The sequence below is a fragment of the Coturnix japonica genome, chromosome 13 (genome assembly GCF_001577835.2).
Source record: "Coturnix japonica isolate 7356 chromosome 13, Coturnix japonica 2.1, whole genome shotgun sequence".
Taxonomy (NCBI): domain Eukaryota; kingdom Metazoa; phylum Chordata; class Aves; order Galliformes; family Phasianidae; genus Coturnix; species Coturnix japonica.
In genome coordinates this window covers 12,218,963-12,245,868 of record NC_029528.1, presented here as the reverse complement: position 1 = coordinate 12,245,868, position 26,906 = coordinate 12,218,963, and the positions used below count along the sequence as shown (strand labels likewise).

The window sequence follows — 26,906 nt, the reverse complement described above, 5'->3', positions numbered from 1 at the left end:
AGTGCCGTACATCCATCTGCATGCTTAATCCATACAGCATCAGGGCCCCCATCTGCTGCATCAACGCATCATTAGCTGGCTGGTTTCGGAGGTGGCTCCCAGCAGAGGTGGGAACTGTGGGGGACTAACCTCCCCCCAGCACTGGCTCAGTCACATTTTGGCTGCTCAGCTGAGGCTTAGGGGTGTGGGATGGAGGGGACCCCAAAGTCCCTGTGTGTGTTGCACAGCCCCACAGCCCGTGCACAGAGCAGAGCTGAGCTCTGTGACATAAATCCACCTACCCCAACCATCCCCTCTGCCCCAACCCAGAGCACTGACACCAGGGCTCAGCCCCTTTAAATCCCCATGATCGCAGAACGCACTGGGACGCCCTACCCAGAAAAATAAGGGAGGAAAAAAAAATGATTTTCTTCTTGCTGGAAAGCTTGGAGAGCTGCCTGCTCCTTGCCAGCCCTCCCACGCACTGCACAGTGGAGGACTGCAGGGCCAGCATAGGCCAGGGGGGGCTGGGGCGCAGTGGGGTGCCCCTCTATGCTGGGGTCCCTTCCCTCCACTCCCTGCTCCATCTGTCCCCTTCCTGTCTGTTCCTCCTCTCTGCCATCTCTGGGCTGAGACCTGCTCCTGAGGGAGCTCACAACTCAAAAGAAGCCAGAACTCACCCCAAACCCCTGCTGGAAACTGAAGGGAAGGAGCCACCTTGACTGGCAGAGCTGAGCCAATGTGGGGCTTGGAGTGAGCAGCAATGAAGGTGCAGTGGGAGAGATGCAGGCTCTGGGGTGCAGGGAGGGAGCCCTGAGCCAAGGTCACTCTCTCCCACTCTGCTTTCACGCCAGGATGGGTTTTCTCATTACTTACCCAAGCTGTAAATTGTCTAATTTGGAGCACACCATTTATCCCCGATGTGCACTTGAGCAGGCACATTTTCTTTTCAGGTGTGTGATTAATTAATTTAATTGTTTTCCCCCCCCTAAACGTGATTTCTCTCCTAGGAAACTGCAAACAAACAGCTCTGACCCTCGGGGCCGTTTGGGTGCACACTGGGGCAGGGCACAGCAGCCATGTCCTACAGGATGAGAGCAGAGGGAGCTCTGTAACAGCTGTACCAACCCCCAGCCCATGCTGCATAACCCCAAAACCCAGTGCTGCCCCACGCTGCTGCCCATCACCACCTCCAACCCCCAGGGCAGCAGCGATGGGAAGCAAGCAGCACTCCCTGCTCCCAAATCAATCTGCCGGGAATTACCATTTTTATTAAGACCTAACATGTCCTTGGCTGCTGGGAATGTGATTTGCTCCCGGAATGAGATTACTGCGGTTCCCAAGGAGCCGCCATCGGTCTCGGTGACTTCTGCCCTCGTGGCACATCCCCACTCGGTGGCACGGAGCAGCGCTGTGTGCCAGGTCCCTCCTGTCCCCGCACCGAGCTCTGAGCTGGGTCACCTGCTGTGAGCGTGCAGCCCCCTCCGTGCTGCTGGGGAGTTGTTCTCTGCTCTCCAGCGTGGTTTTACACATGAAAGGAGGTGAAAATCACTTCCATTCACTGTGCAGGAGGCCCCGCAGGGCTGCCTTGGTGCGTGCATTGGTTTGTGGCTCTTCCAGCGCGGAGCTGAGTGGGGGGGTTGAGCACCACGCTACCCTTTGTGCTGGGGGACGTCCTCCCAAGGAGCTGCTTAGCATTCGGAGCAGGCGTCCGCGTTGTTTCCGGGTAAAAACTCCGAGTTTCACTTCAAAAACACATCGATCTTCGGCAGCGTGCCGTGAAGGGCAGCATCTCCTCACCCGCTTTCTGAAACCGGATCACGGCAGCACCCGGACCCGGTACCACCCGGACCCGGTACCACGGGGCTGGACCTGACCGTTACCCAGCGTCAGAACACGCAGCCACCTTCTCCCTGGCTTCACTCCGCAATGCTTTGTGACTGCAACTACTCATCTGCACAGCGGGAGCCCTGATGGATCTGCCCTGCCTCTCCCTACAAGGACCAGGCTGCACACTCCCAGCTTGAGGAGAAAACACCCCAACGACTTCTTACTTACACTTCACACAGGGATTATGGGGTCTGCCTTGAGTCCCTCCTCTGCTGCAGAACCCGTGGCAAAGCGCTGCCTCCCCAGGGCTGAGCATCCCTCCTGCCCCCATGTGCACCGAGGGCAGCAACCATCCCGCAGAAGCACATTTCCTGCAGCTGCAGGACCTCTGCTTAAAAGTGTTTGCTTATGGCTAAGTGCAGCTACCCAAGCACCTGGACCATGAGGATGACGTGAGAGCCCCCAGCACCTGGGTGAGAAATGATAAGGGCAGCTGTTTCCATTAGCAGGGTGAAGGCTGGGGAGAAAAACGACTATTGATTGTCCTGTGAGCTCGGCATCATGCACACACACGTGGCGTGCAGCCACGATCAATAGTGCCAAATCAGTGCTTGGGCTCACCGGGGGGTCTGCCACCACCTGGGGTGCAGGGACAAAGTCTGCACCCCACCAGCACCCTGCACAGCCCTGCAGTGCACAGCCCACACCATGCAGAACCCCCCTCCCCTAACCCATGTTTCCATCCTGAGAAGGAAAGAAGTGATGCTCCCTGGGGGCTCCCTGCTCAACCCCTTGCACAGGGGTACCCAGCTGCAGCCCAGCTCCCCACCTGCTCTCAGTCCCTAGGGGAGCTGCCTTGGTATCCATGGGACTCTTGAATTGGGAACAAAGGGAGGAATGGAGAGAAAGGCTGAGAGATTTCCATCCTGCCAGCAGAGGATGTCAGCAGGGAGGAAACTACACTTCCCAGAGTGCTCCTGGCCCTGCGTGCTGCCCGGGAAAGGCGAAGGGATTCAGCTCCTCCCTGCTCCTAAATTATTCTTATTATTGTTTATTTGTGGTTTTTCTGCACTTAACTGCCTTCCTCGTCCACTTAATCGGGGGATTATTGCCCCACCTGCCCATCCACCAAAGCCCAACTCATTACCGGGGTTTATTTATGAGCAGCACGGCAGCAGAACGCACCCTGCAGCTCCATCTCCTCCGGTGCAGGCAGCTGGAGGCGACAGACAAAGGCAAATCAGAGCCACCAGCAGCGAGTGTGGCTGCGGGGTGACACGGAGGTGTCCCAGCACCTCCTTCTGTCCTCACGTCAGCACAGGGCACAGGATGATTCTGCTCTTGGCACAGCGCAGGGGAAGCAGCGGGAGCCTGGCTGAGCCTTAAAGTGCTCTCAGAGCTGGGGAAAGGTCAGCGGCACAGCATCATCCTTCCGCTCACACAGAGGGGCACAGGATCCTTGGCACGGCAATGGCAGCTGGGTGACAGCAGGCTGACAATGACAGCATGGCATGGTGAAGGAGAGGGACCCACAGCACCCACAGTCCTTCCCACCATCGCTCCCATCTGCAGGCAGGAGCATCCGGGCAGAATGTGGGGCAGAGCGTGTGAGCCTGCCAATGGAGCACTGTAATAAATAAATCATGGCACCAAAGCAATCAGAGCTTCCCACTCAGCTGCTTGGGACGCAGTGCCCACACAGGGGATTTACAGCTGCACCTCCTCGGCCATCAGGCCCGTGGCCCAAGTGCTGCTCCTGTGTTCGCAGCCGTGTTTTGCAGCCTCAGCACCGAGGGGGATTGATTTATTCATCAGCAGCTCCAGCCTGCACCATCCCCGCATGAAGGCCATGACAAGCGGCGGCGGTGCGACGAGCAGCATGGCACGCAAGGCAGTGGGGCTGGCTGACCCCATGCCACTGTGCCCAGGGGGTGAAGGATGCCATGGGGAGGGAAATGTGAGCAGCAGACCCTCACAGAGCTGCGCTGCATTAAAGCGTGTCCATCCTGTGCCCCTTGCAGGGCAGAGAGGAGGGAACCTACTTTCCAAAGGGAGATCAGCAGTGCCAATGGCTGAACCTATTGCAGAAACAAAGATGAGGGTCCTGGTCCCCATCCCTTGCACTTGCCCTGCTCATCCAACCTCAGATTTTGGAGATCCCACAGTGCTTTGCCTGCTGGGGTGGTGCACCCAATACCCAGCAGACATAGAGGACCCCGTATCCCAGGTGGCACCCATACAACCTCATGGCCAGCAATGGGCTTTGTCCCCATGGTGTGGGACAGCAGCCATGGAAGAAGGACACTGAATCTGGGGGAGCAAAGTGCTGGGCCCTGGTTGGGGGTAGATATTGAGTGGGGAATTGCTGCAGGATGGGGGGAGCAGGAGAGATGGGCGGATAGTAGGGGAAACTGATGGGGATCAAGGATGGGAAGTGGGGGTACTGAGGGGCACGGGGAGTAGCGGTGGGTGGCTGCTGGGGGGGATTGATGTGCACCAGGAGCATGGCCGGGTAATGGGAGGGAAGGAGAGGTGGGCACTGTTGGGGAGGACGATTGCATGCAGGGGGGCAATTGTCGGGGGCGATTGCTGGGTACCGGGAGCAATTACCGGGTACCGGGGGGAATCGCCGGGAGCGGGGGGCTGCCGCCGGGGGCACGGGGCGGGCCGGAGGCGGGCACGGAGCCGGCTCCGCCCGGGAGGCCGTGCGGCGGAGGGGGAGCCAGCACCGGGCCCCCCCGTACCGCAAGGGCTCCCGCCTCCCTTCCGGCGGCGGCTCCTTCTTCCCTACGCCGGGGGCGGACGGGGCGGACCGGAGCCGCACCGCACCGAGCCGCGCTGAACCAGGTGGGTGCGGGGCCGGGAGCGGGGCCGGGACCAGGGGCGGGCCCGCCGTGCCGCAGAGCTCGGGGAGGGGGGGGCCAGGGCCCGGCGGGCGGTTCGGGCACGGGGACCGGCCCGCCGAGCCTCCCGGGGCCGCCGGCTTATGTAACGGGGCGGCGGCCGCGGGGCTGCGGCATGCGGGAAGCAGGATGCGGAGTGCGGGGTGCGAGGTGCGGGATGAGCAGCGCGGGATGCAGATGCAGGATGCGGGCTGAGCGCTGCTCCCGCGGTGTGCCCCCCCCCCCCCCCCCCCCCCCCCGCTCCGCAAGGCTGGGTAGGGGCTGCGGATGCGGNATGCCGCTCCGCAAGGCTGGGTAGGGGCTGCGGATGCGGTGCGTGTGGCAGGGGAAGGGCTGTCACCGCCGGGGTGTCACCCCCCAGGGCTGTACTGCGGAGCTGGGGCTGTGGAGCAGGGCCGTGGGCAAGGAGAGGCCACCTGCTCCCTCCGCTGCTTGTTCTCGAGGATGCTCCTTGCAGCCTCCTGCCGGGGGGAGCTTCTGGTGCCCTGCCGGGCTCATCCCGTGACTCCCCATCACCACCTTCCCCTCCCATCCTGCCCCCTTCGGCTGTGCCAGCCCCTCTTGGGCCATCCTGCTGCATGTTCCCGGGGTGCCATCCTGCTGCACTGATTCTCGGGGGTGCCAGCACCCCGAACTCCATCCCCTCCCCTTGCAGTGTCCCCAGCAGCACACAGGGCTGGTGGCCACCGTGACCCAGGCCTGACAACATGCAGTGGCAGTGCCACCCACATGGTGGGAGCGTGACCGGGCAGCTGCTGCCCCAGGCACCGGCGTGGTGATTCAGAGCAGCAAAGCAGGGCTGGCGCCTTCACTCGGAACAGGGCTGATGGCTCAGGGCTTCTCTGCAAAGCTGGGGAAGATGTGAGAGCTCAGCCGAGATAAACTGGCACAGAAAAATGTCCCTCGGCTGTGGGCTGTTTGCTTCTTCGATTGCCTTGCGTGAGAACATTAGTATTGAAATGACCCCAACCAGACAAAGCGATTAACACCTTGTAGTGCTGGAGGATGGCTGCGGTTCACACTTTGGCTCGTTCCTGGGTTTCATCACTGCCTACTGGCAGGCAGAGCCTGCCAGGCCTGGTGCCACTCATCAGGAGCCCTTTGGGAACCTGAACTGAGTTTCCCATCATGATTTTAGCACATGAGCTGAGTCCCAGCAGAGGCTGGGTACCGCTGTTTGTCTGCAGAGAACCCTCTGCTGGGCACCCGTGTGCCCCACTCGGATCAACAGCAGGTGACACATCCCCACCGAGGGGCCCCAGCTGTCCCCAAGGCTGTCCTGACCAGGCACAGCACTGCACAGCCAGCCGCAGGAGCTCTGTGTGTTCCTGGCCAGACCTTCCCATTTGTTCTTCTGCCAGCATCAACCATGAGTTTAAATGCTCCTGCTCCCTCCCTGGTGTTTACTCGCCGGGTGTATTTATAGAGAGCAATCAGGTTGCTCAGCCAGAGTAAACAGCCACGCTCTCACGTGAGCGCTCCGCTCACCCATCCCAAGAGCTTTCCCTTCCACCTGCCTTGGCCTTGCGGAAGCCCCAACCACACACCTCCCCGGGCTCTTTGGGCTCTGCCTCATGGCCCAGGTTATAATCCCCAGCAGTCACTGTCACCTCGCTGTGCTGCAGGTCCCCTCTCCTGCCACCAGCCCCATCTCTCCCAAATGTTGCCCCCCACCTCCTGTAAAAATAACTATCCAATGCTCAGAATCACCCATCAGCACAGCCTTGCAGCAGTGGTACCCACCCCTGACCTGGCCCATAGACAGGAGATTTTGGGGGCTGAAGGTTTGGTTCAGATGCAGCCCTGTACATCCCTGGGGGATGGGCTCTGCTTTCCCAACTCTGCTTTGAAGCCATTTCCCCAGAGTGCAGAAGCTCTGTGCCTTCCCACCTCAATAAACAGTGCCTGGGCATGAGGCTTTTGCCAGCCCCAAACAGGTCACAGAGTTTTTCCCTTGGCCCCATCCCATGCACCCCTCTCCTCCTCATCCACAAACTTCCCTCTGGCATCCCAGGGGCTGGACAAGGCCGGCTATGACCGTGGGGTGCTGTGAACGGGAGGTGGTCTCATCTCCATCACCACCCCGTATATTGCAGCTATGCCCTGAGCTGGGTAAAAGCAGCCCCTCCAGATCCAAGTGCACCACAGCCCCGAGCCAGGGCTGTCCTGGCACAGTTGCATTGTCCTTCCCTTTACGTCACTTCTGCCTTGGCTGTGGTTGGCATCTGACTGTCTGGACAGGCAGACTCATGGACAGCCAGAGCTGCTGTCTATCTCCATCTGTCCAGGTGAGATACAGCTCCATGATCCTGGCCGGCTCTGCTCATTACAAAGACAGTCAAAAATAAAATAAATAAATAACAGCCACATTGATCTGGCCCCAGAATCAATGTCTTGTGATGACCCGTCCAGCATGGCCCCCAGCCCCCCCCCCCCAGGGCTGCATCTCTCCACATCCCCATGCAGGCAGTGCCCAGCTCTGACCACACTCTGGGGCTTCAGCAAAGAACAGCATCTGATGTGCACCGCAGAACACAGCCAGCGCAGCAGGGACTGATCCTGTCCCAGCACAGCTCCTCTCCCTCACACTGAGCTGCCCCAAATCCCGGCTGGCCCCAGTCTTAGAGCTCTGCATTCCATCCCACCCGGCTCCGATTCTTCCCACATCCCGCAGGAGGCAGCGCTTGTCCCCAGCAAAGGTCACCTTCACGCTGCTGCCGAGCCCTTCGTAGGCTGAGCACTCAGTGCTGTGCTTCCCGGGGATGCAGCTGCCTTTTAGGGGTCTCCATGGGGGTCCCAGCAGAGTGTGAGGGGCTGACTGCCCACAGGCTGCTACATGCCCAGGCTCAGCACTGAATCCCCCAACCCAGCACCACATCCACAAACCCGGCACTCTCTCCCCGAGTCTGTCTCCTCCTCTTCTCCCCTGGGCCATTATTTACCTTCAATTTGCTTAGTGCATCCCCCTCTCCCTCCCCCGGGGTGCAGGAAAGGAGGTGACTCTGTATTAGGACACATTTATGACAACCCCAGGAACCCGCTCCCTGCATCCCACACCCCATGTCACACTCGTGCCACTCATCAGGGTGGCACCATGGGGGCAGATCACTCAGAGATGATGCCCAGGTGTTTGTACAGCCCCATCCTCAGGAGCATCCCCTGAGCCTCCCCAGCACGATGGGGACACTCCAAGGACATTCAGGACAAGGAGAACCCCAGGCAGAAGCTTTTCAAAGTTGGGCTGAAGTTGGGCTCCCAGAGGAGGATCTCTCAGACTGCAGCCTTTGTTCCAGGCTTTGTTTACCCCCCGTTTTAACCCACCATTATGTCCTCCGAAGAAGAAAATCATTGCTTGAAAGCTGAGGAATGCAGAGTTAATGCAAATTTTTAAAACCCTCCAAGAGTTGAGAGCCCTCTCAATAATTAATGAAGGCATCCGAACTGCCAGGTGTCTGTCTGCAGCTCAGCCAGCAGCAGCCATGTCCTCGGTCCAAGAGGGGCACAGACCCCCACGCTGCCACCTCCCGATGGCTGCCACTTCCCTCCTCACCCTGGGGTGGCTCTGTTAGTGCATCACTCCCATCCTCAGAGCTGGGTATCTGGTGCAGTGTGATAACCCCTCCTTTTGCCCTCTGCCCCAGCACCCCGTGCGTTAGGGGATGGTCCCCCATCACTGACCCTTTTGCCATCGGTGTCTCTGCAGGCCCACCCTCCTGCAATGCCCACCCGTCCCCGGCAGCCCCTCGCAGCGCTGCATTAGGTGCTGAAGGCCACGGACACTGCGCACACCAAGGTAGGCTCTGGCTCTGATGGGGCTCAGATGGGGTGGATGTGAGGCACAGAGCTGGCAGTGATGTTGCAGGTGGTGCAGGGACAGGGGGGGGGGTTTGGTTTGCTTTTCCTTTTCTCAATTCTTTTTTTTCCTGCCTCTGAAAGCCCCCAGATGGGCAAGGTATGAGCCAAACCCCACTGGCAGCAGCCAAGAATGGTTTTCTGGCCACAGCCCCAGCAGCTCTTGGAGCGGCGCCGTGCTCATCCGGCGTCACACCGCAGCGGAAACCCCACATGCAGGCGGGCTGGGGGCGGCTTCAGAGGGGGGGAGATGGCAGCATCCCTCCTGGCCCCCCCTCAGCACAGGGTCCCCCATTCCATGTGCTTTCAGCATGGTCTCATCCTGCCCCCACCATGCTGCAGCCACCCAGATGTCCTCCCTGCCACCACTGAGACCCCCAGCATGCGGCCATCTGTTGCCACTGGAGGTCAAGGTGTCCCTGGTTCTATGGAGCACTTCAGCCCCAGAGCTCTCCCATGGTGGGGTGGCCATCTCAGGAGGGAAGGAGCTCACCCTCCTTGGCACATGCCCTGATCCCACCCCAACTCTCAGCCTGAGAGAGGAGCTTGGGGGACACTGAGAATCCGCTCCCTACACAGCCCTGGCCACCTCCACCATCAGCACTGGCTCTGGATGGCTCCTGCCAGGGCCACAGGGACGGTAGGTCAGGATGTGCATGGGATGGCTGCAACCCCAAAGGCAATTGCTGGGACAGGGAGCAATGGGGTGAGGATATGGGCTGCGTGGGGGTTTTTGTCCTCTGCCCACACGGCGCCGGGTGCACTGCGCCCAGCTCCATGCCAGCCCCTGCAGAGCTGTGCAGTGTGCGTGCCTGCCATAAATATTGATGGGGCGGACGCGGTGCAAGTGTGCCTTTATACACAGTGCTCGGGATGTGAATGCTGTACGAACTGGGGGAAGCAGAGCGGGTGCAGCACTGAGGCTGAATGCACAGGGGCTGTATTCAGCACGGGGTGGGAAGGGGTGAAGTAAAATCTGCTGCCAGACTGCAGTGAGCAGCAGCCGCTCCCCCAGCCCGGTAACATGCAGCCCGTACAGGATGAGCAGCGAGGGGCTGCAGTGCTGCTGCTTAACGATGCACAGCACAGAGGCAGCGGCCACACAATGCTCCGAGAGCTGCTGCTGCAGTGCACAGCCAGGAGGGTGCTGGTGTCCCTGACACAGGCAGGGCTGTAGGTGGCAGAGCCGTGGGGCTGTGGTGGCTGTCAGCCCTGGAAAGAACAGCAAGTAGAGCCCAAGCGCAGGCGATGTCCATCCCTCACATCACTCTTGCACAGGCCGCCTTTTAGGGCAGCTCAGGAGGGCAGCGCAGCTGTACTGCGTACACACGGACACTGTGCTGGGAGCAGCTGGAGGCTGCAGCTTTGGTCCCCTCCTCACCCACAGCCAGCACCAGTGCACACACAGCTCCTGCACGCGGCCGCCGGGGGATGTGTGCGTCCCTCATTGCGTGCGATGCCGCGATCGGCTCCGCCAACCATCTGCTGCAGCATCACCCCCACACCCACTCGCAGCTCACGCTGTGCCCCGTGGCATGGAACCGGTGGCACCTGGAGCACCCAGCAGCTGGCAGGGCCAGGCTGGGGGTGTCCCGTGCTCCCCTGGGCAACCTGCATTAGTAATGCCGAGGGGCTGCGATAGCAATGCAGCCAGCTCTGCAATATTGATGCTGATGGGTCCGAGGCAGGGAACAGGAGCACGGCATGGTGGTGACCCTGTGACCCTCTCTATGTGTCACCCCGGGTTGGCAGGGCTGTTCCTGCCCGCTGCATGCCCCAAACCACACTCAGATGCTGCACTATGAAGGTCAGCTCCAACCCGATGCTGCAGCACGCATGGACCGGTCCCCATCCCCAGCCCTGTCTCTGCCAGGTGCCAGCCCTGAGGGGTCGGGACCACTCTGCAGAGCTGCAGCTGCCGCTGCTTTGTGCCTCCTCTCCCCTGTTCCCCTCCGCTGTTTTTGTTTTGTTTAAGAGGCCGGGTTACGAATTTTAAGCAGGCTCCTGAAAAACCCAATTACCTCCAGAAGACAACCTGATAAAAGCCGCCAAGCCGGCACGCTGCGCATCGCATCACGCTGCAGCCCAGGGAAAACCGACGTAACAAAGCCTTTGCAAATGGAGTTAACCACTTCGAATCCCTCGGCGCGACGTGGAGGGGCCAAGCAGTATTTTCTGCAGGGATGGGGGCGGAGGGAGCATAAATAACCCAACGGCACCGAGCTGCTGGGGTGCAGAACCAGAGCTGCAACTGGGAGAGATCCATGGGTGCAATGGGAGCTGCTGGGGGGAGGACGCGCTCAATGAGCCGAAGCGTCTCCAAAGATTGAAAGACTCAAGGACCCATCCCAGGAACAAAAGGAGGCGTTTGTCAGGCGCTGAGAGACGGGCTCGTTAATTCCTCCTGGCTGTCACACTTATCTGTAATGAATTTGTGCTCCGCTGTATTATTTTTAATACAATAGCAGCGGTGCCACCCGCCCACCGCCCGGCTGCCGGGAGCGCTGACGTCAGCGTGCAGAGCGGGGTGCTGCAGGACGGACAGATGGATGGATGGATGGATGGATGGATGGATGGATGGATGGACAGACCAAGGCCTGTCCCAGCGCTCACAGCAGGGTTAGGAGCTGAGGCAGAGGGCATTTATTCCGTGGTGGAGGAAAACAAAGCAGTTGGGCAGTGTGGGAAGAGGTGGAGGGCACAGGGAGCAGGTGGGATGTGTGCTGGTTGTGCTTTCCCTGTGCTAAAGCTGTGCTGTGCGTGGCAGCAGTAGGACAGAAATGAGGGTTCCCCCAGCGCTGTGTGCCTCATAGAGGGGCTATGGCTGTGAGCACCCCCGCAGGGCTGCAGGGCCTCACCTCACTGCCAGGCTCAGAGTCCCATCTGCAATGAGCTCATTCCCTTCCTGATACCCCGGGGCTGGATGGATGGTACATCAGCTCTGTGGGTGAGACATGCACATGTCCTGGCACCTGCAGACCCTGAGCTCTGCCCTAGTCATGGGGATACAGGGGCTACAAGGTCACCGTGTGTCCCCAGCATCTCATGGGAGTCAGTGCCACGAATATGGGGCTGGGAACTCTGTGTGGCTGCAGGGAGTGCTGAGGCTCAAACGATGTATCAGGGACTATGAGAAGTCCCGCGGTGCCCCACATCCCTGCTATTAGTCACGGTGGGGTCATGAAGGCCTGGTAGATACGCAGAGGCTCAGGTGTGCGATGCTGAAGGGGTCACCCCGTTTGGGTGCGGGGTGCAGGGACGGCTGGGGGTGATGCTGTTCGCGGTGATGCGGCTGAGCAGTGCCCGGCTTTGCCCGTGGATTGCGGAGGTGAAGCATTAACACACGTCGGGGGACGGCTCCCCCCATCCCTTCACTTGGGGAGCGGGGGGTCCCGGCGGGGGCAGCGTTCTCCCGGGGTCGTCCCGCTATGGGGATGGGGGGGTCCCGTAGTCTCTTCTTTTCCCACCTTCCGGGGCCGGGAACAGAGCGGAGCTGGGGGTGTCGCCCCGGGCGGGCCCACGCGTGCGGCGAGGGGCGGGAGGGAGGCGGGACGCGGCGGGGCGGGGGGGGGGGCGGAGCGGCGGCGGCCGAGAGCGGCGGCGGAGCCGGTGAGTGCCGGTGCTGAACGGACAGCGCCGCCGCTGCGGCACCGGGCGGGGCGAGCCGCGTCCACAACGGGAGGAGCGGGAGGGAGGGGGGGGGGTCCTGCCGTCCCCGTGGAGCCGCGTCCCCTGCGGCCGCGCTGCGTCCCCCCCCGTCCCGTGTCCTCCGTGTCCCCGCGCTCCCGCACCGTTCCCGCATGTCGCGTTCCCCCCTTCCTCCGCGTCCTCCGTGTCCGCGCGCCCCAACATCCCGCTCCCTGCGCTCCGTGCTGCCCGTGTCCCGCTCCCCCCCGTTTTCCGTGTTCCCCTCCTGTCTCCGCGTCCTCGGTGTCCCCTACGCATCCTCCCCCGGGCGCAGGGAGGAACAAACTTCCCCGCTCCCCCCCCCCCGGGCTGTAGGGACTGTCCCCATCGCCGGGAGTCCCGGGGAGCTGGGGGAGATCCGTGGGGCTGCGGCACCCACCGGGCACACACACACACTGCAAAGTGCACACGCAGCATCAGCGCAGCCCTCGCCCACGCACAGGGCACGCAGGGCGCACACACACACACACACAGAGCACTCCTACATGCACACGCAGTGCACACGCAGCCTGCAATCCCACCCGCGTGCACACGCAGCGTTCCAGCAGCCTGCAACACCCCCACACGCGCAGCACAGGCTGCAAAGCAGCGCGCACACACACCCCCGTGCTATACACACACCCAGCACGCAGCCCACCGGTGTGCAAACACACGCACCCGGCATGCAAACACAACCTGCAAACCTGTACGCACACACGAGCCCGTGCACACACGGCTTGTGAACCCACAAACTCACACGCACAAATCTTACGAGCAGCCTGCAAACCCCCCGCAGTGTGGCCACACACAGCTCCAACCCTACGCATGCATGTAGCCCCACACATCAACACAGCTCTGTGAATGCACCTCACATTGAGCACACACAGCTGCACAAACATACATGGAGAGCACACGCACACACACATCTGCAACCCCAAAAAGCAATTCTAACCCACCGGCAGCCTCATCTCCACCCACCTGCAGAGCCCAAGCACTGCGACACACACACGCACACAGGGTCATGTTGTGATGCCCAGGCTGGGTCTGCCCCCACCGTGCAGGGATGTGCTGGTGGCACTGTGGGTGTCACTCCAGTGGTACTCAGTGCTTCTATGCCCTTGCCACCCTGCTACAGGCAGCACCAGGCTGCTAAATCCACCTGAAGCCAGGTCCCTGTGTGCCAGGGCAGTGCGGACCCCAGGCTTGGTGTCCCTGACCACTTCCCTCTCTCTGTACCCAGGTGGCCCTGGTCAGAGAGCCTGGACAGCAGTGGATGAGCACTGGGCACTGGCATAGCCACACGCACACACCGGCACCATGGACTTCGTTATGAAGCAAGCGCTGGGCGGTGAGTGGGGAACATCTCCCCTGGGAGTGACACTGTGGGGTGACAACACACCCAGCATGGAGTCGGGGAGGGCAACAGTGGGGGAATGAGCAGCTGCCAGAGCCCTCCAGGGCTCTGTTGGTGGAGCCGGCAGCGCCTGGTGAGGGAATCCCTGCTCTCCCGGTGGTGTGGGATTCCCCAGCAGGTCCCCTGGGTGCCGGTGCTGGAGCTGCCAGCGTCTCCCCCGGCTGACGCTGAAGTAGGGCAGTGCTGGCAGCCCGCAGCACTCCCCGTCCCTGCAGCACCCAGAGCCCAAACGCAGCCGGCTGTGGTGAGGGTGGCACAGGGGATGAGGGGACCCCAGGCTGTACTTGCAGGCTGGCTCCCTGCCCAGCTTGACTTTGTGGGCACTGGCTGAGAGTATCATGCTATGCAGGGGCCACCAAGGACATGGGGAAGATGCTGGGGGGCGAGGAGGAGAAGGACCCCGATGCGCAGAAGAAGGAGGAGGAGAGGCAGGAAGCGCTGCGCCAGCAGGAAGAGGAGCGGAAAGCCAAGCATGCCCGCATGGAGGCCGAGAGGGAGAAAGTCCGGCAGCAGATCCGTGACAAGGTGGGCAAACAGCTCCCTGTGCTGCTGGGGAGATGAGAGTGAGAGGTGACGGGTGTTGGGTGCAACATGGGCACTGCGTGCTGCCCGCCCCACTCAGAGCCTGTGTCCCCACAGTATGGGCTGAAGAAAAAGGAGGAGAAGGAGGCGGAGGAGAAGGCAGCACTGGAGCAGCCATGTGAGGGCAGCCTGACGCGCCCCAAGAAAGCCATCCCGGCAGGCTGCGGGGATGAGGAGGAAGAGGAGGAGGAGAGCATCCTGGACACCGTGCTCAAGTACCTGCCCGGCCCGCTGCAGGATATGTTCAAGAAGTAACAGCACCACCGACCCTGCCATGGGGTTCTGGGGCACGGGCGCCCTCCTCCCTCCCCCCTTCCATCAGTTCCCTTGGCCCCAAGGGGGTCCCTGCACCCCCTCTCCATCTCCTGCCCCTCCCTCGTCCCCCAACCAGACCAAACCATCCCATCCTGTCCAGGCAGGGCCCCCCGACCACGCCGTGCCAAAGGGGAGCGTCCCTGGCCGGACAGGGCGAACCGGGACCAAATGCACTGATGTAACCTGGCAGCGGGCTGGGGGCACCCCAGGCCCCACCAGACCCCGGGGCAGCTCCCCGTGCCCTCAGCCCTGCCCTTCTGCCCACACCCCCCCATACACACACACCCCCACCTGCCAGGGGTCCCGGGCAGGCCTCCTCGTGCCTGCCCTCGTCCCCAGCACTGCCATCCCCGACCCCATCCTGCCCTGGGCCAAGCCCAAAGCACAAAGCCAGGCGCCCTGCCCGCAGCTCCCCCATCCCTGATCCCCGGGCACGGGGGTCCCCCGGGGCTGCCCGGTGTGCCGCAGCATCGGGGGGTTGGAGGGGACCCCCTTCCCGCATCTCTGGCCCCATAGTTAAAGCCATATCAGTTAGACTGCAATACTTCAGCACCGGGAGGAGCAGGCGCCGCGCTCCGCTGACCGTGTATAAAGGCGCGTGCGGGGCAGGGTCCTCCCTGCCTCGTCCCCCTGCCCCGTCCCCGCTGTCCCCACCGCTCGCTCGTCCGTGTCTCGGCCCCGTTGCCCCGTTCTCGCATTAGTGTCTGTGTGCCAGGGTGCGCCCCGTTGCTCCATGCGTCCTCGTGTCCGCTGCTCACGCCTCGAACCCCAAAGCCCCGCAGTCCCCGGGGCTGCCCGCAGCACTGAGCTGACAGCGCCGTGCCCGCGGGTTGCAATAAGCCCAGTACGGGGCTGGGGGCCGCAGAGCCTGTCCCGGGCTGCCCCCCCGGCGCTGGGCACGCAGCTCCTCCAGGTAAAGCTGCCCGGGTACGTCCCAGGAGCTGCTGCTTGCGCCCCAGCAGGGGCACGCCATCGCCCCGGCCCGTCCCTTGCCGTACTGTGCTCCTGTCCTCCTTACCCCCATGCTTCCTCCGCCACAGCCCCCAGCCACTCAGCCCAGCCCTTCCCGGTTGGCAGAGGGCAGCTCGGGGCTTCGCAGTCATGCTGTGACCATCCTGCTCGAACTAGTCTTTGACAAACTAATAAAATAAAGGGATTTGTACATTGCTCCGGCCTCTTCTCAGCCATTACTTCCCTGTCACCTTCCCCATCCCTCCATCTCCCACCAGAGCTGAGACCCAGCCACTCAGCAGGTTACTGGAGGGCACGGGATTCATCCTCAGCCTGCATGGCATCCAGAAACCCACAGGTGGAGGGAAAGGCTTTCCATAGTCCCCCAGTGCTGCCCTCAGCCCAGCTGCCTCCACTTTCCCAGTGCCCTCTATGGGGACAAAAGGGTTCTGCAGCCCATCCTGCAGACCCATGGCTACGGTAGGAGGGCCCCTTCCCCATGACTAACTGGAGTCACCCACAGGGTACAAGGGCTCTTTTTCTATGCACAACCTTTTGGGGCTGAGGCTGGAGGCACCTCAATCCCAGTTTCCCCAAGAGCAGGAGCAGAAGCCAAGGCAAGCAGGGCCCCTGGCACACTGCAATCCTGATGCAGCACAGCTTGGGAGGGCTCTGCCTGCAGCCAGCCTCAGCTTCGACTGATTTGCCATCATTTAACAGCAAAAAGCTCAGCTGTTACCCAGGCGGCATCAGCAGTGCAGTCACCTGGAAAAGCCTCTGTCAGAAGGAAATATTAGGCTAGGAAATGATAGAGATCGTGCAGGCAAGGTCTCCATCACAGGCAGGCTGCGCCAGTGACTGCCTGCAACGTGACCCAGCGCACGGCGGGGAAGGGACCCGCTCTGCTCCGCTGGGGGAGAGGGGATGGGGGGCACAGGGACAGCTCAGCCTTAGGCCGGCAGCCGTGGGTCAGGCAGGTGCCTTCTGCTGCCACCACAATACTGCTCCATTGGTGTGGGTGCTGTTAGCTGGAGCAGAGGGCAGGGCTGGGTTACGGGATGGGGACAGTTGTGTGTGGCTGTTCCCATCCTATGTGCAGCATCCCTCATCATCTTGTCCCCAGTGTGGGGGCACAGCGCCCTCTGGTGGGGTGACACGAGATGGGGACGAGTCCTTAACACAGACCCCTGCCAGTGGGGCCCACCCGCGGCCACACCGTGGGGGTAATGGGAGCAGTCACTTAGCACCACGTTCCTTTCCCCACTCATCTCCTCCTGTGTCCACAGCAGCTGCAGGCACTTCGTTATGGAAGAGGATTTATCAAAATTATAAAAACAACCACAAATACAAAAAACACAAATCCCACAGCTGGGGGGGGAACGACCCCAGCTCACATCCCACACCCTCCCATGCAGCCCCTGTGATGCTCTGCATAGGGAAGGGGGCAGGCTGTGCTCCATGGCTGCCCTCACCACCGGGCTATGGGGGAGGACAGAAGGGACAATCATTGCTCATTGCTGCTGGGGCTTCCACACTGCTGCCCTGGAGCAGCGCTCCCACCTCGGGAGGTCCCTTCCAGCAGTCACATTCCATGATTTTCTTTGGCTGTTTGCCTTTGGAACAGATCTTCCATGCCCAGGGATGAGGCAGCCCTGAGATGGCACCCCCCATCCTCACCAGCACACAAGCTGCTTTTTACAAATGCTTCTGAGAGCAGCACACGTGGAGCTGAGACAAAGGGGACGGCACTGACAAGCAGGTAAGGAGAGGACCCACATCCTTACCCCATCCTATGCTAACTAAGCACTCTTCCATCCCCGAGCGTGGGGAAGTGTTGTGGCCCCTGGTTCCCTGCCCTGCTGCAGTTCCATTAGGAGTCATTGGGGAGCCCGAAGAGCTTAACAGTGCCTGCTTCTCGGCTGCTGTCGTATTTGCCATCTTTGTCGTCACAGGCGAAGGCCAGCAGAGGCCTCTTCGGGTGCCAGGCCACAGTGAAGGTAGGGGACTCACACTGCACCTCCCAGAGCTTCTCTCCTGCACAGAAAAGGGCCCACATCAGCCTGGAGCCTCCTGCTCTCCACTGCAGGCTGACCCGCAGCACACAACGCAGCTAAACACCTGCCTCTTCCCTCCCACGCAGGGCAGAGGAGGAACAAACGCTGCTTCAGCGCCTTTTAATCGCCTGGTGACAAGGCATGGACATGACACGCATATCGACAGCGGTCTGATGAGGCAGAGGCTCCCCCTCTCGGTGCTCTACTGCACACAGCCAAGCCGTTTCTTCCCGTGCCCTCCCAGCCACACCAGCACACCTCCATCAGCTTCCCTTGTTTCTGTTTCCCAAAAGCAAACCATTACCTGTCTCCACCTCTGCAATGTCAATGAAGTGATCCTCCGACGCCGATGCCAGCATCTTCCCATCATGGCTAAAGCTCAGTGTTCGCACAGGCCAGTCAAGCCTGCAGCATTAGAGCAAAGCTGACAGTGAGTGAACCCCCATGGAGTCACCAGAGAGGGGAGCAAATAGCTCCGACACAGCACTACCTACCTGGAGAAGCACCTCACACACACCAGCTCATCCACATCCCAGAGGCTGACCAGAGCATCAGCACTGCCTGTGGCAAAGTACTTCCCCATGGGATCGAACTTGATGCAGATGCAGTTGGAAGGATGGGCATTGATGGACTGAATGGGTTTCAGTTCTGGGTAGCTGCAGAGATGAAGGGAGAGGGCAGGAAACAGTGAGAGAAGCACAGGGCTGCTGTGCAAGCAGGGCAGGTGTGAGACATGCAGGGACCAGGTGTGAAACAAAACACTGCAGGGTGAGTTTGCTGCCATCACAGTGACTGGGAATCACTGGGATGTGGGACTCTGGTTCCACCAAAGCAGCAGAGTGGTGCAAACTGCCTCCACAAGCAGCGATGCACGAGGGCAGCCAACCCTGGTACCCTGCCCAGCAGCTGCCACAGGCACCCACCTGAGGATGTTGATGCAGCCATTCCCATTAGTGAGGAAGAACATGTTGTTATCGTTGTTCCAGGAGATCTCGTTCACCTCAAACTTGAACTGTTCCTCTGCTTTGGAGCGATGCGTCTTGGCGTCGATGAAGGTGACAACATCATCCTTGTTCCCCACCGCAATGGTCTGCCCGTCAGGGCTCCAACAGATGTTGATGTTCTCCCCTAGAGGGACAGAAAAGCAGCAGGTCCCATTTCCACCCAGCAGTTTGCAAGAGTCACAGTGGCAGGAGGCTTTTGTTTCTGATTTGAGGCCACAGTCTGCTCTGCTAACTCTGAATCACTCCCAGATGGGAAGAACTGCCAGGTCTGCAATTTAACACTGAAACTCTGCACTGAAAATTAAACTGAGAGCTGTAGCTTTGAGCCAATATGACTGCATTGCCATCCCTTCCCTTTAGACACAGTAACCACAAAGCAAGATCAAATCAAAAGACCCTCTTAACCCAGTGATCCCCGATATGCAGAACATCCAACAGTACACGCGTGTGAACAAGGACCAAGCAGTGCTGCAGATATGCCACCTTACAACTCCATTCTCAACCCTGACAGTTGGAAGACTCACATTTCTTAGGCCAGAGGCGGTAGCTGGGCTAATCAACCCATTAATAAGAATGGCTGCTTTATGAATCCATGTAAACTCAGACTTCTGCCACATCTCTCTGCACACACACGTTCCCCAGCCACCAGCCTCTTGCCCATAGATTCCAGACAAGCTCCCGTGACCCTTTAACAGAGTGTGATAGGAAACCAAAAGCAGCAAAGACCTCTCAATGTCAGGGGCCCCACCTTTGGTGTTGACGGTGGCAATGCACTTAGTGGTGCGGACGTCCCAGATGCGGATGGTTTTGTCCCCGGACGCGGTGACGAAGAGGTCGGGGTTGCTGGGATGCCAGCAGAGCTGATCCACGCTGTCACCGTGACCTCGGTAGTTGTTCTCTTTTACCTGGAAAAGGAGGAGAGCCGTAGTCCCATCATCCCTGGAGGTGCCAAAGGCCACGCGTAGGGCCCAGGGCAGCTCGATTGAGGGGGCGTGAGCCACCCATAGCAGGGCTGGGGGGGCTCTTAAGGGTCTTTCCAACACAGCCATGTGTTGGAAGCATTGCAGGGTGGCCGCCCTGCCCAGCACCCCGCTCCCGTTCCGTCTCTCAGTCCCACCCGCTCCCGGCCCGCTCCCCCCGCTCACCAGCCGGTCCTTCTCCAGCAGGAACACGCTGGCTGTCTTATCGAACGATCCCGACGCGAGTCTGCGGCCGCAGCAGCTCCACGCCACGGAGTGAACCTTGGCTCCGTGAGCCGGGAACTCGCGGCTGCGCGTGTTGGCTCGGAACAGCTCCTGCATGGCCTGCACGTACGGAGACAGCGCCATCCCGCCCCAACGCGCCGCCCGCCCCGCCGCCCTGACGCAGCTTCCGCCGGCCCGGCCCTATGAAGCCCCGACCCCCAGCAGAACGGAGGGCGGGGGGTTGCCGGGCATCCGTCGGCCGCTGTTCCGTCACGGCAGTTGGTGCCCGGTAACGAGGGGACGCGGCGGGCAGAGCGGGCATCGGGGCTGCACGGCGCCCTACGAGGGGAGACGGAAGGGCCGCGGGCAGGAAACATGGATTGAAATTGGTTTTCTTTTGCAGGTCTTGACAAAAGGCTCCGTGGTGTCGTAGCTCCAGAGCCGTGCTGCGATGCGATGGATGTGAAGGTAGTGCTGGATACAAGGGGGGGCTGTTAGCGGGGTGCAGGGCCCATGGCCGGGCTCCGGGTTTCTCTAAGGGATCCCCAGTTGAGCAGGGGAGGAGCGAGGCACCCAGCTGTTATCATTGCTGACTGACTGACCCTTTTGTCCCCACAGGAGATCATTGATCTCACCCAGGAGGACTCAAACTCAGAGCCACTGCCATGGAACTACATCCCCATCATTGACCTGACAAAGGAGGACACCTGCAGTCCTCCCCCGGCTGCAGATTGTACTGCCCAGGACCAGCTGTGTGCTCCCCCCATCACACACACGTCTCATCCCCAGCTTTGCTTCAGCACAAAGAAAAATACGGAGACGAACACAGAGCTGAGCCCTGCAGCACCCTTACACGGCTATCCCACATGGCCTGGTACAGACACAGCAGGAAAAACAGACAACAAGAGCAGCTTCTCTCCTGCCTTCAGCCACCACAGCTTCTCCTGCAAGCAAGAACCGAGCTACAGCACCACCACGTATAACACTGACTTGAGTTCCCTGACCAACACACAGCCAGATCAAGTGCTGTTCTCACCACCCCCCCCCATCCTGGACAGTAATGGCAGCACACGCAGCATAGAGGAGAGTCCCCCTCATTTCCAACGAAGGGAGCTCCCTCCAAGACTGAGCCCTGCTCCAGCCAGCGTCACCAAGAGCCCAGGGAAGGTCAAAAGGACTTTTTTGGAAGCAGGTGTCTCACAAGGAGCAATCCGACATGGGACCTCAGCCAGGACTAATTCTGACAGCATGGCCTGGCTGAACAAACTGCGCTATTTCAGAAGGAGCGGAGTCCAGCACCTCTTCTTTCACGGTGCAACATCTGACAGGGGAACACCACAGGTAAATGGGTTCAGAGCAGCTACTGCCCAGCCAGGTCCACTCAGAGCAGGGGAAAAACTTCCAGGGGAAGTTTTGCCAGGCCATTGGGATCTCTGGCTATTGCAATTCTCTTAATGGTGGGCCTCAAATCACTGCTAGGTTCCTCTGTACCGTGGGGGGCTGGCTTTCACCCATTGCCTTACCTTGCACACAGCGGAAACCTGAGCTCATCCCCAGCAGTAAGATGAGCATGGTACGCACCACCATGGAGGAGAACTTCCTGGAGGGAACCTTGCATTTCTTGAGTGACTTCATCTCCAGCCAGCACTGCCCTCCTAAAGAAATCATCTCCCATCTGATCAGACACATCCTGTTGCACACCCACCAGGAGGAGATCCTCCAGAACACCTACACGCTGCTGATGAAGATCCAAATGTACGTGTTCCCTTTGCCACCGTGCCCTGGGGCTGGTTAGGTGCCCAGTATAAGGGTTACCTTATAGAAGGGGGGGGTTGGGTGGGTGGGATGCTTGACATCAAGGCAGACAGTGTGGCAGTTCAGCACAAATTAGATGGTGTTGTCCTTGCAGGCTCCATCCAGCCAACACCACCACAGTAGGATGGGACTGGACGTTGCTGAAACACACCATGGAGAGCCAGGTACTCAGCACTACATGCGTCACATTAGGCAGGGATCTCCCAGTACCTGGTACTTGCCCCATTGCATCACCTGGCCTTGCTCTGCTGCACAACAGCTCAGTCCAGTGTGCAGTTCTATCGCAGCTGCTGAAGGTAGCAAGTGTTTTTATCCATGGTACCCCTTAACATGCTGCACAACTGCAGGCAGGTTGATGAATCTGAAGAAACCACAGCAGCAGACAAAATCATTTTGAACTGGAGCAATATGCCAGAAGCCCAAGTCGAACAGCCCCAGCCAAGGCTTTGGGGCATCGTTGAAACCATGCAACCCCTCCTAGAGAACAGCTGCACTATTCCTCAGTCACATACATCACCTCATTCCCAAAAAGCCACATTTCCTACTGCTCTTCACCCTGCAGCTCCATCAGACTCACACCATCTCTGTGTGCCCTCAGGAGAAGCTCCCTGGACGACTCCTCTTCCTGCAATACGTGGTGCAGACCTTGGAGGATGACTTCCAGCAAAACCTGAGACTGCACCTGCTGCAGAAGTCAATAACCAAGAAAGTGCTTTCCTGTGACACATGCTTCAACAATGTCAAGTAAGGGATGCGTTCTCCTCTCCCATACTTACATTAGCTGCAGAGAGGCAGGAGCTTATGGAATGTTTGTTGAGACTCCAGCTCAGACCTTTCAAGAAACAAGCTTGGAAAAGTAAAGCATAGGGGCCAGCTATAAAGAAAAGGAGCATGTTTATGACCATAAAAAAAAACCCCACAGATGATGCAAGGGCATTATCAGCCACAAGCAGACTTTTCTTTTTAAAACAAAAAAAGAAAAGACTGTCCAATCATAACATATCCTTCATCCTCGTAGTCCTTCTTCAAGCTCCAAGTGGAGTTAGAGGTCAGAACATGCAAAGCCAGGCCCATCTAACACTCCTGTTTCTGTCCCAGGGAGGTGGTTGAATGGTTGGTTGCAGTAGTGACAGGAGTCAGCTCCTTCCAGCTGCAGGAGCAGACACAAGACATGACACGCTTGTCAGCAGAAGCCAAAGGTAGCTCATCTGCAGCACAGCCAGCCAGCACTGACCAAGCACAGCTGACTCCACCAACATTCATTGCCCAGAAGTAAGTCCCACAAATGCTGGCTCCCTGCTGATGATAATATGGGGTCCAAGTTAGAAAAGCAAGTCCATTTGCTGTCTCCATCTTACCAAGGAAGCCAGGTTGTACCTGTGGTCAACTTTCTTAGCGTTTTCCTCTAAGGGCAGGTAAAGACCAGGTTAAAAGAGCAAGAGACTTTCTTGCCTGGCAGGAAGCTGGTTCACTGAATGCCTTCCTCTTAAATGAGGCCAGAGCTCTCAACCCACAGTGCAGGCTGCCCCATGCTGCTCTACCAACACTCAGTACAACCACTGAGAGCTCCCCTAATGTCCATGTGGAAATTGGCTCTGCTTCCAAGAGCATCAGATTTAATATATTCTAAGAGACACCACAGGGCTTTGTAGGAAGCAAAACAAATGTAACCTGATGCATTCCTTGATGTCTCTCACTCCAAGGCAGAAGGCTGAACTAGATGCCATCTTCAGTGCATCTTCTCTGCAAACCAATGGGTTTTGGTTTTTGTTTTAACTCTTTTTCTTACCTAGGGCAATGCTCCTCCTCCAGCGGATGTTGTCCTTTGCAGTGGAAGTGGACAGATCTCCCAACTGCAGCTCCTGTAAGATCGCAGATCTAATATTCCCATTTTTACTGAATATTGCCGTAAGGAGCCAAAGGTGAGAAATGTGCAAAGCAGCATTTCCTTTCTGAACAATAGTCTTACTCCCTGTTTCTGGATGCATTAAGTAGTATGGAGCATAGAAAGATGGACTCACTTTTGACCCAGCCAGCACGAACACAGCTGTAGGACTGAGAGATCCCATCAGTATTACCAGGCCAGCATGATGCTGAGAACAACCGATTCTCTCACCTCAGAACTGCAAAGTGGGACTAAAAGGCAGTAATCCACATCAGCACAGCTGATGAAGGAACACACTGAAGTAGTTGTTCCTTGTCAGGCTGTGCTGTCTCCATCAGAGTAAATCTTTGTCTTGCAGGGAAGCCCTCTTAAACACCATGGAGAGCAACTTGCTGCGCTGCAAACTGCTCGAGTTGATGTTCCAGCACAGTTGTGATGTGCCCACAAACCTGCCCTTGTCTCTGTCCAAGATCCTCTATTTTCTAGGCCACTCTTCTGTGCTGCTGCAATACCAGGTATCCAGCCATCCTTCTCCCTTGCATGGCCTCTCCTGAGAAAACCTCTCCTAAAACCAAATACCATTTATTGTCATAGGGTGAAGTAGCTACATGGCAACAATGGGATGAGCTGCTGCAATACCTGAGCTTGCTGCTGCTAAGTTACCAAAATGTAATAACAGGTAAGTAGCCTGATCTGGCCTTAATAAACATGGTCTCATGCAGTGGAAGAGCCCAAGGAATACTTCTTCATCTCATCACTAGTGAGCTCACAGCCTTAGAAAGATAACACGCTTCCACTCTTGCCAATAACTGTTCTCTGCATTCAGAGCAAAGAAATGATAACACATCATGCAGAGCACACAACACATTTAGCTGCTGAGAAATAGCCTGCAACCTACAGCATCAACCCCAGCACTGCAAAGCCGGGTAGCAGAGTATAACTAAGTTGCATACACACTGGTTTAGAACAGCGTAGGGCAAGTCAAAATTAACAACAAACTCCTTAAAGTCTCTTGCCAACTTCTGCTGCTTTACCGGGGTTAATAAGGCTCTCAGATAAATGCAGAGAAACCCATGATCACATATCTTGAGCATTAAGCTCACTGACGCCTTCCAGGCTCCACTAGTCCAGTCTGGTGCTAGCACTAGAAGAAGGATCTATATAGTCCTGCTCCCTCAAGGTTTCTCAGGCACTTTCTGTGTGCAGACTGAGGAGGAGGAATCAGTGCCAAGCAGAAGTATCAAGGATAGCAATGAAAGACTGTGCAGTTCCCAGCTGTTCTTTACCTCAGCACAGTGCTGCCTAAGGGATTCTGCAATCTGACCCTTAACAGGTCAGATAGCCCATTGTGTTACCTCCCCCCCCAACAGCATTTCCTCTTGCAGAGCACTTACGGAGCTCACTCAGTGAGCGGGTGGACTTAATCATTAAGAAAGCTAAGCCCAAACTCCAAGATGACGATGACATCAGCCAGCTGGACATTCACCTGAAGATAAAGGACTTCCTCGGCCGAATGCAGCAGATCCTGGAGGAGCCCCTTCCTGTGCAGATCAAGGACAAAGTGTGCATGCTCAAAAAGATGTTTCTCATTGTCGCTGCTACCTGATGAAGCCAACCATTGTGGCAGAAAGCACAAAGCTATGAATGTAAAGACCTGGCTCATGCTGCAGATTCCCATGTCATCTGTCCTGTTGAGTGTTTAGACAAAGAAGTCACTGGTTTGTAGCCTCAATTTCCTTTCCAACTTGTCTCATCCTACAGTTTTACAAAGCACTTTGTGTATCTGAAAAAAATAAATTGTTTCTCTACTTATTGGCTCTTCCATCTTTGTGTCCTGCCCAAAAGACACAAAGCTCTGCTGCTGTTCCTCGGAATGGCATCAGACTAAAGCAGCCATTAAGCGACAGCAGTTCACACAGCAAGCACAATGCCAACATATCTGTTCAGTACATGGGAAAAGCTGATAGACTTCTGAAAAGCACCAGTGTGGAATTCGGAGAGAAGATTCACAGTGCCAAGATCTCTAAGACACGCTGCTCAGTCCTCAAGGGATGAACCTTTCTGTTCCAAATCAAACACATCTATGTGACTTCAAGCAAGGTACCTCAGCCATGGCAAGGGATGGGACTGGACAAGCAGCACCCATTGGAAGGGCTGCACTTCTAGAATGCACTGAAGTGCCTGCAGTGCAGTCAAGTATGTACTATCAAGAAGATGAGTACCCAATGCCACCAACTCAAGTATGAGTCACAGCTGAGGTCAGAGAGCAGTTGGGTACTTACACAGAAGGTCCCGAGTTCATCAGTAACAGATGTTGATCTCCCTGCAAATGGGAGTAAGACTTCCATATCTGCCCATCACCCTTTGATCTGCCCCTGTGCTTGGCAAACCTTGGCAGCTCAGCCATTCTGCAGTGCATGCTCCAGAGAAGAGGATTAAGAGCCTTAAGAGAACAGAGTCCAGGAGAACAGAGCTGTGGTGATGGCCAGGAATGCAGTAGTCCTGACAGGAGCACTGAATACACTGTAGATCTGGTGCTGGCTACACAGCCAGGAATCCAGCAGAAGTTAAAGCCAGCCACGATCCAGGGCTCTTCAGTCAGCCTCTCTCCAAACAGCAGATGTGCAAATGGGAGATCTGTTCTACATCATCTCCCTTTAATCCGGAGGTATGTCATGCAGGGAGAGGTGAAGTCGTGTTTGAAGTTACAGGCCAGAAGAATTTCCAGCAGTACAAACTCCAAGCATTTCTTGCTACAGGAAGCTGTTTCTCCTGCTTGATGTATTCAATTTTGATGTATTTTCCAGTTCTTATATACTACTAGAAATGACTTCTGTACTAGCCTGATGGCAGAAGTTGCTTTCCAGAAGGACCAGTTAGGGATAGTTCTTTCTGATATGCTGCTGAGATACCAGGACAAAAATTCAAGCAAGATACATGAAGAATATCACACAAAGAGAACACCCTTTAAGCACAGCTTTTGCAACTAAACGAGATTCGTCTGCACAACAAAGACCTACAGCAACAGACAATACAAGAGTAACCAGGAGTTCAAAGAACTATTCTACTATTTTCAGCTCTGCAAACATTCAAAGACAGACATTACATCAGTATTCAGCCCAGTCACCTCCAGTTCAGAAGAGATGTATGCAGTAAGTGCCACAGCAGCACCCAAACCAAACAAAGTCAAAGCAAACAGACACAACCAAGAGCTGGGTAACTCTAGGCATGTATCAGCCTGGTTCCTACATCTGTGCCCACCTCCACAGCACCAGCACAAACAACACAATCACCTGAATAGCTCAAGAAAATACTAAGATTTTTGCTGACAAAACAGCATTAAAAGTCAAAAGCAGAACTGAATCTGGTCTTAAATCTAATCCCCCAGTCAAAAAGGAGATGTACACAGCAAGTATTTTACCACAGTGCATGTTACTACAGCCTTATAGGGCTGAGCCTTGACCCATTTGTA

At 57.7% G+C, this 26,906-nt stretch overlaps 3 protein-coding genes across 5 annotated transcripts; 2 read left to right on the top strand and 1 right to left on the bottom strand.

Annotated features, from left to right (window-relative positions):
• The first annotated feature begins 4,522 nt into the window (after positions 1 to 4,522).
• CPLX2 (complexin 2) lies at positions 4,523 to 15,708 on the top strand. 2 transcript variants are annotated; one of them, XM_015876407.2, is made up of 5 exons: positions 4,523 to 4,656; positions 8,416 to 8,505; positions 13,471 to 13,578; positions 13,994 to 14,169; positions 14,284 to 15,708. In XM_015876407.2, the coding sequence occupies exons 3-5, from the start codon at positions 13,548 to 13,550 to the stop codon at positions 14,479 to 14,481; spliced, it is 405 nt and encodes a 134-aa protein (XP_015731893.1). In that variant the 5' UTR covers positions 4,523 to 4,656; positions 8,416 to 8,505; positions 13,471 to 13,547; the 3' UTR covers positions 14,482 to 15,708. The 2 variants fall into 2 exon arrangements, with proteins under 2 accessions (XP_015731893.1, XP_015731894.1); XM_015876408.2 differs by lacking the exons at positions 4,523 to 4,656; positions 8,416 to 8,505 and adding an exon at positions 12,128 to 12,173.
• A 1,083-nt stretch (positions 15,709 to 16,791) lies between these two features.
• Positions 16,792 to 19,983, bottom strand: THOC3 (THO complex 3). Its single transcript, XM_015876117.2, has 6 exons — positions 19,696 to 19,983; positions 19,299 to 19,455; positions 18,470 to 18,674; positions 18,041 to 18,202; positions 17,851 to 17,951; positions 16,792 to 17,526 (listed from the first exon to the last, which is right to left on the bottom strand). Exons 1-6 carry the CDS (start codon positions 19,876 to 19,878, stop codon positions 17,363 to 17,365), a joined length of 972 nt encoding a protein of 323 aa, XP_015731603.1. The 5' UTR covers positions 19,879 to 19,983; the 3' UTR covers positions 16,792 to 17,362.
• A 58-nt stretch (positions 19,984 to 20,041) lies between these two features.
• Positions 20,042 to 25,246, top strand: SIMC1 (SUMO interacting motifs containing 1). Of its 2 annotated transcripts, XM_015876105.2 has the most exons (10): positions 20,044 to 20,202; positions 20,353 to 21,075; positions 21,269 to 21,489; positions 21,644 to 21,713; positions 22,148 to 22,293; positions 22,648 to 22,821; positions 23,343 to 23,471; positions 23,793 to 23,949; positions 24,029 to 24,113; positions 24,820 to 25,246. In XM_015876105.2, the coding sequence occupies exons 1-10, from the start codon at positions 20,191 to 20,193 to the stop codon at positions 25,038 to 25,040; spliced, it is 1,938 nt and encodes a 645-aa protein (XP_015731591.1). In that variant the 5' UTR covers positions 20,044 to 20,190; the 3' UTR covers positions 25,041 to 25,246. The 2 variants fall into 2 exon arrangements, with proteins under 2 accessions (XP_015731592.1, XP_015731591.1); XM_015876106.2 differs by lacking the exon at positions 22,648 to 22,821 and having other exon boundaries at positions 20,042 to 20,202.
• The last annotated feature ends 1,660 nt before the right edge of the window (positions 25,247 to 26,906 follow it).

Coding starts and splice junctions, on each gene's coding strand:
- SIMC1 (XM_015876105.2), top strand. Junction 22,822..23,342: donor CCAACATTCATTGCCCAGAA/GTAAGTCCCACA, acceptor TTTCTTACCTAG/GGCAATGCTCCTCCTCCAGC. Junction 24,114..24,819: donor TTACCAAAATGTAATAACAG/GTAAGTAGCCTG, acceptor TTCCTCTTGCAG/AGCACTTACGGAGCTCACTC.
- CPLX2 (XM_015876407.2), top strand. CDS start 13,548: ATGGACTTCGTTATGAAGCAAGCGCTGGGCG. Junction 13,579..13,993: donor TATGAAGCAAGCGCTGGGCG/GTGAGTGGGGAA, acceptor CATGCTATGCAG/GGGCCACCAAGGACATGGGG. Junction 14,170..14,283: donor GGCAGCAGATCCGTGACAAG/GTGGGCAAACAG, acceptor GTGTCCCCACAG/TATGGGCTGAAGAAAAAGGA.
- THOC3 (XM_015876117.2), bottom strand. CDS start 19,878: ATGGCGCTGTCTCCGTACGTGCAGGCCATGCAGGAGCTGTTCCGAGCC. Junction 18,675..19,298: donor TGCCACCGTCAACACCAAAG/GTGGGGCCCCTG, acceptor CTGTCCCTCTAG/GGGAGAACATCAACATCTGT. Junction 18,203..18,469: donor GGCTGCATCAACATCCTCAG/GTGGGTGCCTGT, acceptor TCATCTCTGCAG/CTACCCAGAACTGAAACCCA.